Source organism: Calonectris borealis, chromosome 2 (genome assembly GCF_964195595.1).
Source record: "Calonectris borealis chromosome 2, bCalBor7.hap1.2, whole genome shotgun sequence".
Lineage (NCBI taxonomy): Eukaryota > Metazoa > Chordata > Aves > Procellariiformes > Procellariidae > Calonectris > Calonectris borealis.
The window spans coordinates 118,973,775-118,990,249 of record NC_134313.1 but is presented as its reverse complement, the minus strand read 5'-3'; the positions used below and the strand labels follow the sequence as shown (position 1 = coordinate 118,990,249).

Sequence of the window (16,475 nt, the reverse complement as noted above, 5' to 3'; positions counted from 1 at the left end):
AAAAGAGACCTGTAAGACACCTCCAAGTTCATTGAGCTCACTGTCCTGAACAGAAGGGAGTTCTTCCCACTCCAGGGAAGAAGTCTGTCACTTCTCAGATCTGCTATACATACTGAATCTTACCTGCAGAAATATTGTCCCAGTATGGGGAAAGGAACTCGTAGTGACCCAGCTGTATGATCTGAAACAGCTCTTCTTGATCACGTTCCTGACTGCGAAAAGGGGGAAAACCGCAGAGCAGAATGTAAAGGATCACACCAGCTGCCCACATATCTACTTCGAGCCCATAGCCTAAGGAAGAAAAGACAAACCAAAAGTCCTGTTTTAGAAAGAAAACTCACAACTGGTAGGGAACTGTTTCTTTTTCATTCTGTTTTCCAAGAAACACAGAAGCTCTGCTCAGTTTCTCAAAAAGATGAGGTCAGCAGAAGAGTAAGTGGCTGGTACACTACGCTCACAAGCTGAGCTGCTCTGCCTGTTAATAACTACAGCTCTCACAAAGTGCCTCTCTTCTTCAACATGTTTCACAAACACTGTCTCACAAGGCCAATGTCAATTGAAGGCTAATTGAGAAAACACAGCATATATTTCTAAAATAGTCATCCTCAGATTCCCTTCAAAAAAGCACTAAGAGAGTGCCAAGTTTCCATTGAAATTGGAAATAACTGGAGATGTGCAACCCAGCTCCACAGAACAAAAAACAGAAATAGCTTTGCTTGAGTCATCAACAATACTGACTCCTTTTCAGGCCTGAATTTTTTTGGATATGAAATCTCCAAAATCTCTTCTGATGTGAAACGTGTTTTGGCTTGTTACATAAGTTTAACATACATGTTCACAACGTTTTTGCATCATTAGGGGCCTTGGAATGTTGTTTGGGTTACAGTCATGAAATGGGGCTGACTACCCTCAGGCTGCAACATGAACTTTTGCTCATTTCCCCACTTCAGCAATTACCATCTATGATATTTTATGGCTTGTCTGTTTGGAGATCAGTGTTATATTACCATAGACATTAATAATGCAAACATGACTGATGTCATGCTTGTGTTTGTCAAAAGCTAAAAGGTTTCCTTTCCTGTCACAGATTACACTGCTAGCCGATCTCCTACCCTGCAAAGGCATATCAGTAGGTTGAAACATTCTGGAATATTTCCATGATTAGAAAGTTCAGAGTAATTGTATGATTTACGACAAATTATAGATATATACACTCACCCTTCTCAGCAAGTATTTCAGGGGCAACATATGTTGGTGTTCCACACACAGTAAATATGGGTTTTGTAACCTGCTTTGCAAGGCCAAAATCTGCTAGTTTCAGTGTAGTAGATTTATCTGCATTGTGCTGAACCTATACTCAATGAAAAATACATATATTTAGTCCAGATGCATTTTAAGACAGCAAAAGATAAAGGAGGTAGGTAATAATAAACAGGAAGAAGTTCCAATAATAGTGTCTTCAAGTAAAGCAACATAAAATGGAAACAGTATTTTGATAAACAGTATTCAGAAAGTGTTTTTTCCCCCATATACTAAGAGGGTGCATATATATAAGAGGACAAGCAATAATGGAAAAAGAAAACAAACTTTGGCACACTGTCATTTCCAAGAAATGAAAAGGAGGAAGACCAAAAATAACCAAGAGTCAATTAAATGTTATTATTTCCTTTTGGGAAAGTAAACTCTTCCTTTCCCTTGGGAAAGCAAAGAAGAATGTTGTGGGCGTCTTTATGCTTAAATGCGATATTCCCAGGTAAGCTACTGACTTTATAATCTCACTTGAAAAGCATATCTCCATCATACCAGTCTAACAAAAAAAAACCAAAACAAACAAACAAAACCTTTACTTTCTTTGCAAATTACTCTGCTACTCTACCTGCTGCCCTGAAAATAAATGAGTCACAGTCATCACATAGTAAGAGTTGGAGAAATGGATCCATACAGAATGTCCTCCTAAATAGGTCTTTTCAGCAGTTCCGATCTCCTACATCCACCCAGAAAGTAACCAAAACACCTTCCCATTCTAATTTGTATGTGTGGGTCTTTAGCATTAATTTGTAATACAGTTAATGAAAAATTATTTTAAGAAACAAAATATGTCAATGACGTAGACATTGGGATCGAGTGCACCCTCAGCAAGTTTGCAGACGACACCAGGCTGAGTGGTGCAGTTGACACACCTGAGGGACGGGATGCCTTCCAGAGGGACCTGGACAAGCTCGAGAAGTGGGCCCGTGTGAACCTCATGAGGTTCAACAAGGCCAAGTGCAGGGTCCTGCACCTGGGTCGGGGCAATCCCCGGTATCAATACAGGCTGGGGGATGAAGGGATTGAGAGCAGCCCTGCCGAGAAGGACTTGGGGCTACTGGTGGATGAAAAGCTGGACATGAGCCAGCAACGTGCACTCACAGCCCAGAAAGCCAACCATATCCTGGGCTGCATCAAAAGCAGCGTGGCCAGCAGGTCGAGGGAGGTGATTCTGCCCCTCTACTCTGCTCCGGTGAGACCCCACCAGGAGTACTGCGTCCAGCTCTGGGGTCCTCGGCACAGGAAAGACATGGACCTGCTGGAGTGGGTCCAGAGGAGGGTCACACAAAATGATCAGGGGGATGGAACACCTCTCCTATGAAGAAACGCTGAGAGAGTTGGGGTTATTCAGCCTGAAGAAAAGAAGGCTTTGGGGAGACTTTATTGCAGCCTTCCAGTACTTAAAGGAGGCTTATAAGATGGGGATAGGCTTTTTAGTAAGGCCTGTTGCGACAGGACAAGGGGTAATGGTTTTAAACTAAAGGAGGGTAGATTTAGACTAGATATAAGGAAGACATTTTTTATGATGAGGGTGGTGAAACACTGGAACAGGTTGCCCAGAGAGGTAGTAGATGCCCCACCCCTGGAAACATTCAAGGTCAGGTTGGATGGAGCTCTGAGCAACGTGATCTAGTTGAAGATGTCCCTGCTCACTGCACAGGGGGTTGGACTAGATGACCTGTAAAGGCTCCTTCCAACCCCAACTGTTCTATGATTCTATGATAACTGGGCACACTGCAAGGCAGTGCAGAAGAATCATTGACACTCTCTGGGGGACCCTTTCTTCGCTGTTGCAGACCCCAACTCTGAGGCAGCTTGTTGTTGCCCTAGATGGGTTTAAAAACATTCCAATGCATTGAAATTTGTCACCTTAAGCAAGTGCATGTGTAGCTCCCATGTTTGCACAACCCGTTCCCCAGCACAACACTGTCCCCACCGAAAGACCTTCCTGTTCCTCACCCCGCAAAGGACTGAGTGATGTAGGTGCAAAAAGTTTAGGTGGATTCACATCTGAAAGCCTGAACAAGTAGTTGGAAGAGAAATCTTCTGAAGGCAACTAAGTAGGCAAACTGCATTAGGCTCAGGAAATCCTCCAAGCTGAAAATAGCTGGAGGTGGGGACAGTACTCAGGGGAAGTGACATATATCTTTGTCCTATGCTCACTTCTCCCTGGATGTCTGCTTATGGACACCATTCTTATACATTCTGCATATTAAAGACGTTTATCAGTCTGGTCCTAACAAAACTAAATACATTTCCCCCTGACTCCCAAAAAAATCAGGTCCCAGAGGAAAAAAACTAAATAGTAGTGTGTATGCAGGGTGGGGGAACAATAGGAAAAATGGAGAGAGGTGAAAGCCCAGTAGTCAAAAATGAAGTGGTTTGGGCCAGCCTAGCCCTACTGGCCTGAGAGGGGAGAACAGGGTCAGACTATGGCTTTCTGTAAGGAACACGGTCGCTAGGGATGAGGTGCCCGACAGGAGTGTACAAGCCACCCCCTGGAAGGGAAAATAAATCCTCAGAGCCAGCAAAAAGAGAGAAAAAGGCCTGCAGCTGTTGCGTTGCTGCAGCAGTAGGACCCCAGCACCCCGACCCTACCGGGAGGTGCTGCGGAGGCAAGGCTTCCCCATGGGCACTTTGGGAAGCCCTTTCCCCACCTCTGGGGGTGGAGCACGCACACTGCCGGGGGCACATGTGCAAGCAGCGGTAGTCTTGCTGCAGCTCCTTTTGCTAGATCTTGGAGCACTAGTGATGACAAACAAGCCAAGGTGGCCCCCAGGACAGCACATTAGTCAGCAAATGAGCCCGCTGACAGGTAATCCGGCAGTAATGCAGGTTTTTCATTCATTCTGGTGTGTCTAAGCAGATATGCTGATGGCCTCCAGTTTAGATATGCATGTACATTGTCTGTAACGGTACCAGTCTTCCCTGGGAGAATGAGCAGCAGTGATTTATCAGGTCTTGTACAAATGCAGACCTTGTGCTGGCAGGCAGAGATACTCAGCTATCACCAGAGAGAAGACGGAAAGGACGAGTCCAAAGAGGAACAGTCCAAAGAGGAACAGTCCAAAGAGGAACAGAAAGCATGTTCCTGTGATTTCAGTGGGCCACAGGTCCAGGCATTTGCATGCATTATCTGAATTACTGGGGAGAGGCTTGAGGCTACAGGAGTTAAGGCCAATGATTTCCATATCAAAGGGCTTTCTGAATAAGTATCAGAACAGACGTTTCCCTCTCTGAGCATTTTGGGTGCTTTTTTTTTCTTCCAGAGATCAGAAAGAGTAACAGCTTAATCTTCTTAAAGAAGCCTTGATAATTTGTTAAGCAGAAATCTGACTCTGGGATGAGGTTCATAACTTACATCTATAGATGGCCAACCTCCAGCAAGCAAGAAACCTCTAGATCCAGAAAAAGGAGAAGATTAAATAATTTCTGTCATTTTCAGGGAAAAATTCCTTAATGTCTTCTAAAATATATTATACATCCAGTGTGCATTAATGTAATTGGTTAAAACTTTAAAGTCTAAACCACACCATCTGGTTCTGTCCCTGCTCAGTGCCCTAAGCATATGGCCAAAGAGAGCGTATTTCTTTTTCCCTTCTCCTCTGTCTCCTTTTTAATTCTCCCTAGCCTCATTACCTTAGATTTCCTTACATTCAGTGTAAAGGAAATGTGCATAAGCCATTTATTTGCCTTCTCTCTTAGTCTAGCTGTGTGATTCTGAACATCATTTAGGCTGGACTGGCAACTCCACATTTCACCTTGTCAGAAAAAATTATTTACCTTAATGCATACTCATTCTCCTAAATCATGACATATAGGGAATTGAATTGGTCCTAAGGATGTTCTTTGTGTCACTTTACTGCCTGTTAGGCCTTTACTGCCTTCAAAGGCCAAGTCATGATGAATGTAGCAGTGTAATTAAACACATCAGTATTCTTAATACTGGTGACTGATATTAAAATATTCTTTAAGAGGTAAAATATGTCATGAATTTGCTTTAAATGAAAAATGGTCTGTCCCTGGAACTATTGGGAACAGATCAGCAGCTAAAATGTCTACAAGAAAGCCAAGGAAATCTGGACTCTAGTTTTGAATGGACAAACTGGAGTATAATGCAACAGTATACTCTGTGCTTTAACACCTCATACTTTGCCATCAGACAGTGCTTGAGAAAGCCAAAAATTTAAGATGGTCTCTATTACAAGACAACAAGGGCACAGATGGGACAAAATTTGTTCTCCTACACTACAGGTGACTAATCCCCATTTAACACCTTTATAGAAACTGTAAGCACTCATCCAAATTTGATTAAGCAAATGTTTGGGGTTTTTTTCCTTTTTTTTTTTTTAAGAAAAAATATTACATTACAAAACAATACATTATAGCCTACTAATCCCTTTTTATCTTCTTTTTAGAAAATATAAGCACACTTCTAGTTTCGATTAAGCAAAACATTTTGGGTTTTTTTCTGTTTTTCTAAGAAAAAATATTTTTCAGTATGAAACTGAAAGTAAAGTTTACTACAACCATTCAGTCAATAGCTTTCTCCTGTAGAAGTTAAATGCCATAGCCATTTTCTCTAGTACATTAGTCAACTTCATGATGATTTTTTGCCATGATGCACTGTGGACACAACAGCTGACAAAAATGAAAAATGAATTACAAAGGTAACAGTTACTTTCTAGAGCAGCACCTATCCACAGGATATGTGTTCTAACAATAGGGGTAATAGTGGTAGAATGCTAAAAAACTCAGAATTGAAATGCTCAATTTCGTATGTGCTACGAAAATATGAGCATGAATATATTTTCCTATTGTATAAATAAAGCTTTTAAAATTATATAAGAAAATTATGTTACGTGGAATTTCAACTAATACCCTGCATGTTATTGCACTAAGACAATAATACTGAAATGTTTATATAAATTTTTAGAAACCAGCAGGGGGGTGGGGAGGGTGGAGAACACACTGGTCTTAATCCCAATCCCAAAATCAGCAGGAAATGTCTTCCTCTGTAAAATACATTGTTGTATTTTTTCTTTTGTCAGGATGCCAGGCTCCTAATCTCTCATCACAGCACAAGGTGGCAACACTGCACCTTCTGTTCTTCCAGGACAAAACCACTGAGCTTTCATTTTACTTAACAACTGAACAGGTAGGAACAGCAGGCACCACGGGTATACTTTCACAGCTTTGTGACAATCATTTCAAAGACAGCATGTAACCTGTCAGCATGCCTGAAAACCTCAGCCCAGAACTCCTCAGCACCTTCACTAACACTATGCTCAGAACAACTCCCAGTCAGAGTGAGCATTCCCTTCATCCCCAACTTTGTACTTCCCAGTCTACCTTTCCGTCACCCGGCATCACCCTGAGCATGCAAATATGCTTCACTGAAGAAACAAAAGCTTCTCAGGTTGCTTTTATTTCTTCCTGAGGCCAGACTACTTACTCATAGCAGTAACAGAAATGTACAACCTGCGCAAGAGAAATCTAGCCTCTAACATCTACAGTATGTGCTCCGTGAAATGGTAAGAACAAAGCAAAAATGGTAGCATTAGATGAACCTTCTAGCCCTACTGTGACACCTAAAAGACAGCTATTACTGTTTCTGCATTCAGGACTACAAAGAATGGTTCCAAAAGTCCATTTAAAAGTGCTGCCTTGTCTTACCTGCCTCTAGAGTTAATTGAGATAAGACGACCGGTATTCCTTCTATAAACAGCCAAGTTAGGCCATACAACTGCTTGTGTCCTTCAACTGCAAGGGAAGCCAGTATCTGGTAGTCTTGGACTAAAGGCAGAATTGCTCACTACTCTCTCAAATGCAGGTGCCATAGCAGGATATTAGAATATTGCCTGAGGATTTCTAGCTATCCCAGCCATACACCCAGAAGATTATAATACACTAATACAAAGTTCATCTTCAAAGAAGGGATAAATTGATCTTTTCCTTTTCTCCTGTCTGTTGATGACTCCCGGCTCCTCATGCTCTTATTTGTTTTCATATCTATCTTGTGAAATCCATCAGGGTGTTTAAGAAGATTTATAGCACTAATATTTCTCTCTATGCACATATATATGGTAGCACAGATTCTTCATACAGACAACATCATGAAAGCAAGCTAGCCCATGGGACATTTTGTGTATTAGAAATAGATAGAGCTAAAGAAAAAGCACCGCTTACACGTTTGAGTTTCAGACATCCCTTGCTGCTAGCTAGCTAGAAGAATCTCTATGAAAAATCTTACAGAAAATTCCCTGTGTAAGTTTATCATACTGAAAGCTCTTGACAGGTAACTGGCTAAACAGGATTTTAACTCAAATGCACTCAGAATCCTCTGACAGTGCTTTGTGTATATGTAAATAGTGTCACAAAAGCAAAGTTAAAGGACAGAAAGGCTATACTTGAAGTTCTAATACATATATGAAAACTTGAGAGAGAGAAAAAGAGGGGGGAAAAAAGGAAAAATACTCAAACGCATAAAAAGCTATAACACATATTATTTATAAAGCTGAGTGTTAAACAATTACCACATTAGCATGTTTGGGAAGTGTACAAGGAGATGAGTTTACAATCACAAATACACACACACACACACAAAAGGGGTCAAGGATGTGGTTTTGGGTCTTTTACAGCTATAACCTGGAAAAACACCACTACACTTTGAAACTAATTTCTTACCCACAAGTCAAGAAATGCCAGCACCTGTAGAATTAAACAGTCCTTTAGCTAAAAACCTTGCCAGCAAATTCTGCTTCTCCAGGTAGCATTAAAGAAGTGACTGGCTTCTTTTGTGGGACCAAATACACCACAGTGCTCATCCTTGGTAGCAAAGGTTTTCTTGCTGAACACGTAGTCCTAAATGAGGTGATTCTGTTAGCAGATGGGAGGGAGTCGGAGCAGCTGTCTTCACACCAGCTGTAAACCAGATTTTGTTTTTGTAGCGCAAGTCACCACCCTTCTGCCTCACAGCTATGCTGCAAGGAGTCTGATCATTGTGGGCAGACACAGTAGTGAAAGAGGGAGAGGGAAAACAAAAAAGGATGATGGTGGACTCTTACAGAAGTTGATAACTAGAGGACAGTTCCACAAGAGGAACAGTAGTGCAGTGAACTAATAATTAAATTAATAGTTAAGTTTCCAACTCTCTCCTGTGTCAGTAACTTTGCAATTCACTAGACAAAGTGTATTTCCACCTTTTCCTCTGTAGGGACAGAAATGGTTTCCCTTCTTTCCCCAGCTGCTTATTTTCATGAAACTTACGGAAATATTTTTTCCCCAGTTTGCTGCTTCTCTGTCAGCTTTGATGGAAATTAGCCAGTAGGTTCAAAAGTCACTAGAAGCAGGATTAGATTCTCACAGAAAGCAGGTTTACTGTAGACAACTACATTTCCTTAGTAAAACAGACTAAGGATCTTTTCTCTTCCCCATCTCTTTCTCATGCCCCATTTGCTGGAAAGGGTTAGGAAGTATGTAAAAACAGCTGACAAGAAAGGACAGGATCCACCTGACCAAAAGAAGACGCCGAAGTAGGACAAACAAGTAAACAGTCTAAAAGTACATACCTATTTCTGTTCTCTGCGTACAAAGAAAGTCTAGGGAGACTAATTCAGACTTAAACATCCGCAGTGTAGGAATACGAAGCAAGAGGTATCCCACAATCAAGAACATCCCTGCAGGATGCCAGCACTTCCAGCACTGTGCTTCCTCTCCAGAAGGCTGCCCCCAGCCTCTGACATACCAACAGCAGATGAACCCACGAAATTTGCTTCAATACTGCTTGTTATTGTTCAGCGCTGGCTGACGTTAAGATTAGTGGCAGCTCTCCTTCCCACTCTGCTGCTACTGCTCCAGTCACTCTGAAGAGTCAGAGGCAGCACTTCAAAAAGTCAGAAAAGCCAGAAACTTGCTCAAATGTCCTGTATTTATAGGGATGCTTATTAGATAGCACGTGAACTATCCAACAGAGCTTATAAACTCATTTGGCTTGTTGAACAGGCTAACTTTTCAAAAGGATGCTTTATGTAAATGATATTAATACAGGTGTTCACGGCCAATTAGCAGCAAGGTGAAACTGGAACAGGTACAATTTTCTTTCACATAGTGTTTGGGTAACGCTGTTCTCATATGACAAAATACCTACAGGCTGGGGGCCAGTCAGTCCTTGAAAGATATTTTCTGACTGTCAGAATGGGCAACATGATTATTTCAGTGTTACAAAACTTTGCCACTGCCCAGCAATCTCTGCTTGGCAGTGCTGTGAACTAAATGTGAAAACAACCAGAACGGACCTGTATCGTGCCTCTTTGCTTACCTGCATCACTGCGATGATTACATATTATAGGGGGAAATGAAGCATCTGGTCTCAGGTGTTTTACATGCACTAGCTTATTTTCAGCAAATCGGAGGGAGCAGAGCCTGGTTCATAATGGAAAAGCAACTTCTGGAAGAAAGCCCTGCGGTTCTAAGTGATTTTTGTTCTAATGGCAAAACGAGGCATGAAAGCAGGGCCCAGATGCGCACTTCTTCCTGCAAACCAGCCCCTTGCACTCACAGTCTTTTATTTACACACAGACCACATACCGAGGATTTTCATCAGATTAAGCAGGATGCATAGCAGGACCTAGTATAGATGCTATCAGTTAGTCAAAAGGTTTGGGAGCAAAGCTTTCAGGCCCAGCCTTGTTCAACCTCTGCATGTCCTACAGGTTACACTGCTGCTTTTCTCCAGAAATTCACACTGATTTCTTCCCAAAATTAATTCCCTTAAAGAACTGAATGGCAGATAGGACTAAATCATCTATTCCCTTTTTTTCTGGCTAACTATGATCTTCCACCAGATGATCAAATCCCAGTTGTTAGAGACTGGCAAATATTTGGTATCTATCCATGAGGAAATTTGGAACCCTAGTACAAGAGTGTAAGACACAATTCGCAAGGGAGAGTTGCTTACTGTTAGTGTTCTACAATGGGTGTCTTGTCAAGTGTCAATACTGCAAGCATTTCTATGCATATTCACACATGTGAGTAACTCTATTGACTTCAGTGCTGGATGCAAAGAATGTAGCCTCAGAAATGCGATGGAAAAAAGAACTTTTCCCTTTGGCATGAAGTTAGTATCTGAGCTGACTTTAGTGCTGTATTTCACCAAAACACTCACATTTTACTGTCAGATTATTTCAATCAACTGCATCGTACTTCTGCTCCTAGGAAAATAAATTGTCACAAGAGAGAAATCACTACAGTAGAGGACTAGCACAGCGGTCTGCATGATGTGTGACTGCAGTAGATAAGTCCACCAAATAAATAAGCTAAATTAGCAATTTTAATAAATTTTGGTCTGCAAGGAAGATGCCTTATGATTCAGTGTAATCTTCATGCAAAAAAATTCATCTTTGCATACCTAAAAGTCAGATGATAAGTTACAGGCCTGATTTCCAGAAAAATACAAATGCTCACTACCCCTGAAAGCCAGGTCATTTTAATCTGAATTTCGATCTGCAAGCACTGCTATCTGCAATGCACAGCAGATCTATGTGAAGTAAACTGTAAAGGTAATTTCACTTCAAAATTGTACCCATTTTTCCAAACAGTCCTGCCACAGCACATTATCTCTGCACAGTATTTGCTTAAAAATATTCGAAGATCCATAACTAAAAGGAAAATAAATTCAACGCCTGCACACATGCAATGTGTTTGCCAATACTTACCAAAAGATTCTCTGGTTTGAGGTCCCTGTGGACAATGTTCTTGCTGTGAATATAAACCAGTGCTTCACACAGGTCAGTGATCATGACAGCAGCATCATGCTCTGTGAACTTCACACTTTCTATGATTGCATCAAATAAGTCCCCTCCTGGGACATACTCCAGGATTAGGTAGATCTCAGCTTCTGTCTCATACACTTCAATTAAGCTTACTATATTGGGATGAGAAAGACTCCTAATGATCAGAATTTCACTTTCCATCATGTCCTCTTTCCCCTTCAGCTTGGATTTATCAACAATTTTCATGGCATAGATCTGATTGGAGTCGCAGTGGCGACATTCCTTCACCACTGCAAAGTTCCCATCCCCGATAGTTCTGCCAATCTCGTACTGTTTTTCCACATCAGTTCTGTTTTTAATGGCATGCCTCCGGCTTGTGCTTTCCAGTCCCTGAGCCTTGTTTTCTTCTTTATTCACTCTGCGCTCCCCTGTTTTTTCTCGTCGCGTCATGTCACTCTCTCTTTGAGTGATATTCCCCTCTCTTCTGGCACCCTCCTCTTTAGCCCTTTGTCCCTCTCTGCCCTCCCTATGTGTTTTAGATGGTTTCTCAGCATCCCTCGAAGTGTCTTTCTTTAGCCAACCACTTTGGTTCATTATGCAGCTACTTCCATTCTCTTCCTTTGCTTCATGAGTTAGCTGCAGCCCTTCTACAGCATTCTTCTTGATTTTCACTACTTCCTTCCCATGGTTTTCATGTTTCTCCACATCTCTTTCCTTCTCAATGCTCCTTTTTTGCTTCTCCAGCCCTTCATTACCATTCCTATGTAGGGGCTTCCACGTCCTCCTACAGCCATTATCTTTCCAACTAACTTCTCCACCTTCCAGACAAGTTTCTGAAAATTTTCGGCAATTCCTCATTTTTGCATTTCTTTCGACATGGTACCTCTGACATGCGCCTGTGTTCAGGTCTCTGTTCTCAAATGAGGCCTCAGCCTGCCTTTCCCTTTGCAACTTTTGTCTGGCCTGCCTTTCCTGTTCACACTTCTCACACCTCATCACCTGCTCTGAACTCTCTTCTAATCCCTCCTCAGGGCTCCTCTCGTGGTTAAGGTACCTCTCGCTTTCTCGGGTTTTTCTAGAAGGCTTCACTCCTTGTTCACCAGCCCAGCTCTCTCTGGTCCACTTTTTTTTGACTCTCATTTTTTCTTCTTGCTTTGTCTTGGCTTGACCTTTTCCTTCATGTCCAGCTACCGGTTTGGGAGACATGCCATCGTTGCAGTTCTTGGTAATTTCTGTCTCATCAAAGCCACTGTCCACTTTCGAAGCCTTGTCATACAGCCTGCTCTTCAGTTTTTGGGACTGCTCCTCGTTCTGCTGAATGGCAGCACTGGCAGCATAAGGATTTTCAGGATAAAGTTCTTGTAATGCCACTTCCAGGTTCTTTAAAGTGAGAGGCTCCCTCCCCATAGCTATGAATGCATCACCTTCCCTGAAGAAGTCAGAAACGCTACGGATTTCTCTGCCTCTCAGATTGTAAAGCTTTCTCACACGGTCATTCTTCCAGCGTGGAAATCCCAGAGCTTCTGAAATGTCAGCCATCAGCTGTTCAAAGGTCTGAACTGATCTCCTGTTGAGAAGCAAGGTTATCCTTCTAAGTGTGTGTCCGCCGGGTTTCACCACTGTAATAATCCTTGGCTTCACAGGACTGTGCTCCGAATGTATGGTGTGAAAACCGTTACGGGGATTAAAAAATGGGGACCTATGACTGCTTTCACTCAAACACGGTTTTCCATAGTTTCCACAACCAACAGGAGGACAAGTCCCTTGTAGTTTCCTGTCTTTTACTTTCGAGCTTGCATGGTGTGACGAATGGTCAAACAAGCCTCTGCGTCCTAAAGGAAACAAAGAGTAGGCATATTATTCCGATCTTTCTGAGTAATAGTCTTCTACGTGTCAGCGTACGTGACCTCAGAGAGTAAGGGTACATGCATTCAGTGCTTATAAAGAACTTTAACTGAGAAGTAACTCCGCATACACGCAACTACAAACATTTTCAAGTTTGTGAGAAAATGTAAATGCACCTTGCGACAGAGAAATGCTATTAAAAAAATAACAACATTGGAAACAAATAGATCCTTCTCCTAAATCCTTCCATCTTCCAGAAATCCTCAAAAAAATGGGGTTACTTGTGTCAGGATTGCATCCAGATTGTTTAGCATCCTCTTATGAATCTACCTACCACGAACTCACTCAAATTCCTTTCTGAACCCAATTTCAATTTTGGCCTCTGTAAACCCTGTGGCAACTTCCACAATTACATTGCATGAAGTAAAAGAAATTAATTACTTCTGTTCTAAAATTGCTACCAGATGGCTATATGTGTGCAACCTTATATTCTTATAAATAATTATCTCCTCTTCACTTTCCCTGGACCGTTCATTTAGTTTCTAGACTTCTATAACAAATTAAGTAAATTAAATTATTTTTAAAAAGTATTACTTTTGCTATACTTTTACAGCAATTTTATAGTACATTTAATAGTAATGTAATTCAATTTTTTCTCTTAAAGGAAGGCCATCTTAGTTTTGTTTGATAATTGGAGTCCTAGTTTTCCAATATTTTGGTTTAACTTTTTTATTCTAAAAATTACGTAAAATCACACAAAGTCCTGAATATCCTCTAGGAACATTAACAATTTTCCCTCAGATATTTCATCTTAGAACACAAACCAAAGAAAACAGCACCATTCGTTACGTGTAATTCTGAAAAGGAAGAACTGAAAACATAACACGTGGTTATGGACAAGCCAAGCTATAACATAATTCACTGTCTATAAACACAACAATAAGCTAAGAAAAAAAAATGTCCCCTTAAAGTACTCTGATTTCTTATTAAGATTGAAATTTGATTACAATGCAATTCTTTTCAGCCTCAAGAAATAAACCTTCAGAATGAGATCACAGAGTGCTTCCAACTCCATTTAATAGTCTTGCGGTTCAGTTGGGAACAAACATTCAATATGCATGAACTAACAGGATCAAGCCAAAAGAAAGCAGCCAGAATGATTGCTGAGCCATTACAAGGACATTCCCATACACAAATGGCTTATCTCCCAGAAAATCCCACCCATTTTCATACATTACATAGTCACAGTGCAGTGGGCAAATCCACAAAGGAAAATCTGCGCATATGAGTGTTCCTCTTGATGCTAGGGTTAACAGACCCTAGCATGTTCAAGAGTTCTGGCAAGCTTAAACCTACTACATTTTTATTTTCAACTGCCGAAAAGCCATTTTCAGTATTCCAAGCTATGTGTTTTTATTTGTCCTTTTCATCAAGGCATAATAGAGTGAAGAGGAAATACGCCTCCTCGCCTACAACAACAAACAAAAGGGAAAACTACAAGAAGTGCTGCCGGATTCACTCGCTCTGCCTCAAAAATAGCAGATCCAAAATGCCAGGGGTTGAGTGGGGAAAGCACACGAGGAGACGCTCCACTCCGCTGCTGGCTTTGTTCGATGTACGATGACGGACACTTCTTAGCTGTAATACTCTCACCAGCTAAGTGCTGTCTGCCCCCCAGCACGTCCCTTAACTCTTGGCTTCATTTTCTTGAGACAGATACTTCTTCTCCAAATACATATGACAAAGAAGCCCAGCTGCCAGCATGCTGATTGAAGACGTAAGCATTATATAAGAGCTACGTGTGACTAATGCTTGGTGGTTGTACAAGTTATTTCTGTCTTCATTCTGCTTCATCTCTTGTTATCAGAAGATGACTACATTTGTGCTAGTGATTTTTCAGCAATCAGATATTTACGTTCCACCCAGAATAAAGCTTACTGTGAATGGGAAGGAAAAAAAAAAAAAAAAATTCAGATGCAATAATAGTTCTCTGAAATCTAAATCAACCCCAGAACATGTTGGTTACCAGGAACTGCCGAAGCTCTGAATTTAATCAACATTTCCATATTCTTGCGTACCCGCTGTCATCAAAGCATTACCTTGCTTATGGGAACAGCATGTGACATTTTTACTGTTTATAATCTTGGTACAACATAAAAACAATGCTGCACTAATAATGACTTTTCCCACAGATTGTTTCTCTCAGCTATGCTGCTATTATCACACCTTTCTATAAACCATTCATTTTAAGTGCCTGGCTCCACTGTTCATTGTTTCAATTACCCAAACATCAATTATGTTTCCTTTCTTCGCTAAATAGGCTAAGCTTTAAACAGAAACCAAGTTTATTTTTTAATTCGCTAACTAATGGAATAAGAGCAGTTTTATGTAATTATTAAGAATTCCTAGTCAAAAAGAGTTTGACGCGAGCCACAAGTTAATATATAATCATCTTAGTAATAAGAATAATACTGCATATTTTTCTAAGATGAAAAAGGACATTACACGAATGCTTAAGCCAATGCATAAAGGAAACTCCTAATGTTTTCTGAGAAAAGGGCCAGAGTCAAATTTTGTCAAAGTGGTAGTCACAATGACTAATCCATATATTACATAAAATAAAAAAATCAATTTCAATTGCCTGTTACAACTATTTCAGTCATAATTTCTTTTATCGTCCAGTTATGCTACATTTATTTTAACTGATACACATTAAGCAAGCCTCAATCTGTCAGGAAAGTGCACACACTTAAAGCAGTAACAAGCATTTCTAGAAAGCCTTCAAAGGTCACACACATACACAAATCCTATAGCAACAATTTATATTACTTCAAAAGCTTGTTTCCATATTTATATACAAGTGGGAGAGGGAGGAAGAGGGAGGTGGGATCAGAAACACACTTCGATGAGTCTGAGTACTGGCAAATTATACATCAGAGAATAAAATGTGTTTTTTCTTTTACCGTCTGAGAGTTAATGATTATCAAATATACATATTTCTTATAAATGTTAGTATGAATGGATGCATGCATGCATCTGTCTATTTTTATCCATATACACATCTATCTATATATGCCTTGGTGTATCACCAAGTGTCAATATATAGGATGATGCCACAGATTAAGAAGGCAGAAAACTGTAGGGGAGCAGCACGGCCGAGGAGGCTGCTGAGGGCTGTTGCCTTGGGAGGGCAGGGGTAAGGCAGCACGGCTGGTCAAGGGCACCACGCGTGCCACCTAAGCTGCGCACGTGGGCACCGAGAAAAGAAAATTGGGACTCGCAGAGTGATACAGAGCTGCAGATGATGAAGACATGATGGTCTTGTAGGGTAAACGATCACACCAAATCCCTAGAAGCAGGCAGGATGGGACAAACAGGGATTTGGGGGCTCAAACAGGTAACAGGAACAAGAAGTTTAGCACCTACTGACCAGAGCACAAGTGCTCCCTGGAGAGAAAATGGTTGCTGCAGGGAGCACAGCTTCTGTAGTTCATTTTTAAAAGCCAATTCACAAACCATTTGGATAGTCACAGTCAATCCCACTGAGGG

The 16,475-nt window shown here is 41.1% G+C and overlaps 1 protein-coding gene across 1 annotated transcript in view; it reads right to left on the bottom strand.

The window, feature by feature from the left end:
- DCLK3 (doublecortin like kinase 3) overlaps positions 1–16,475 on the bottom strand; it is a 35,000-nt gene that overhangs the window by 8,262 nt on the left and 10,263 nt on the right. Inside the window, exons 2-4 of the mRNA XM_075143114.1 lie at positions 11,025–12,913; positions 1,219–1,351; positions 124–291 (exon numbers count right to left, since the gene is read on the bottom strand). Of these exons, the coding sequence (XP_074999215.1) occupies positions 124–291; positions 1,219–1,351; positions 11,025–12,913 (2,190 nt within the window). The remainder of the gene's footprint in view (positions 1–123; positions 292–1,218; positions 1,352–11,024; positions 12,914–16,475) is intronic.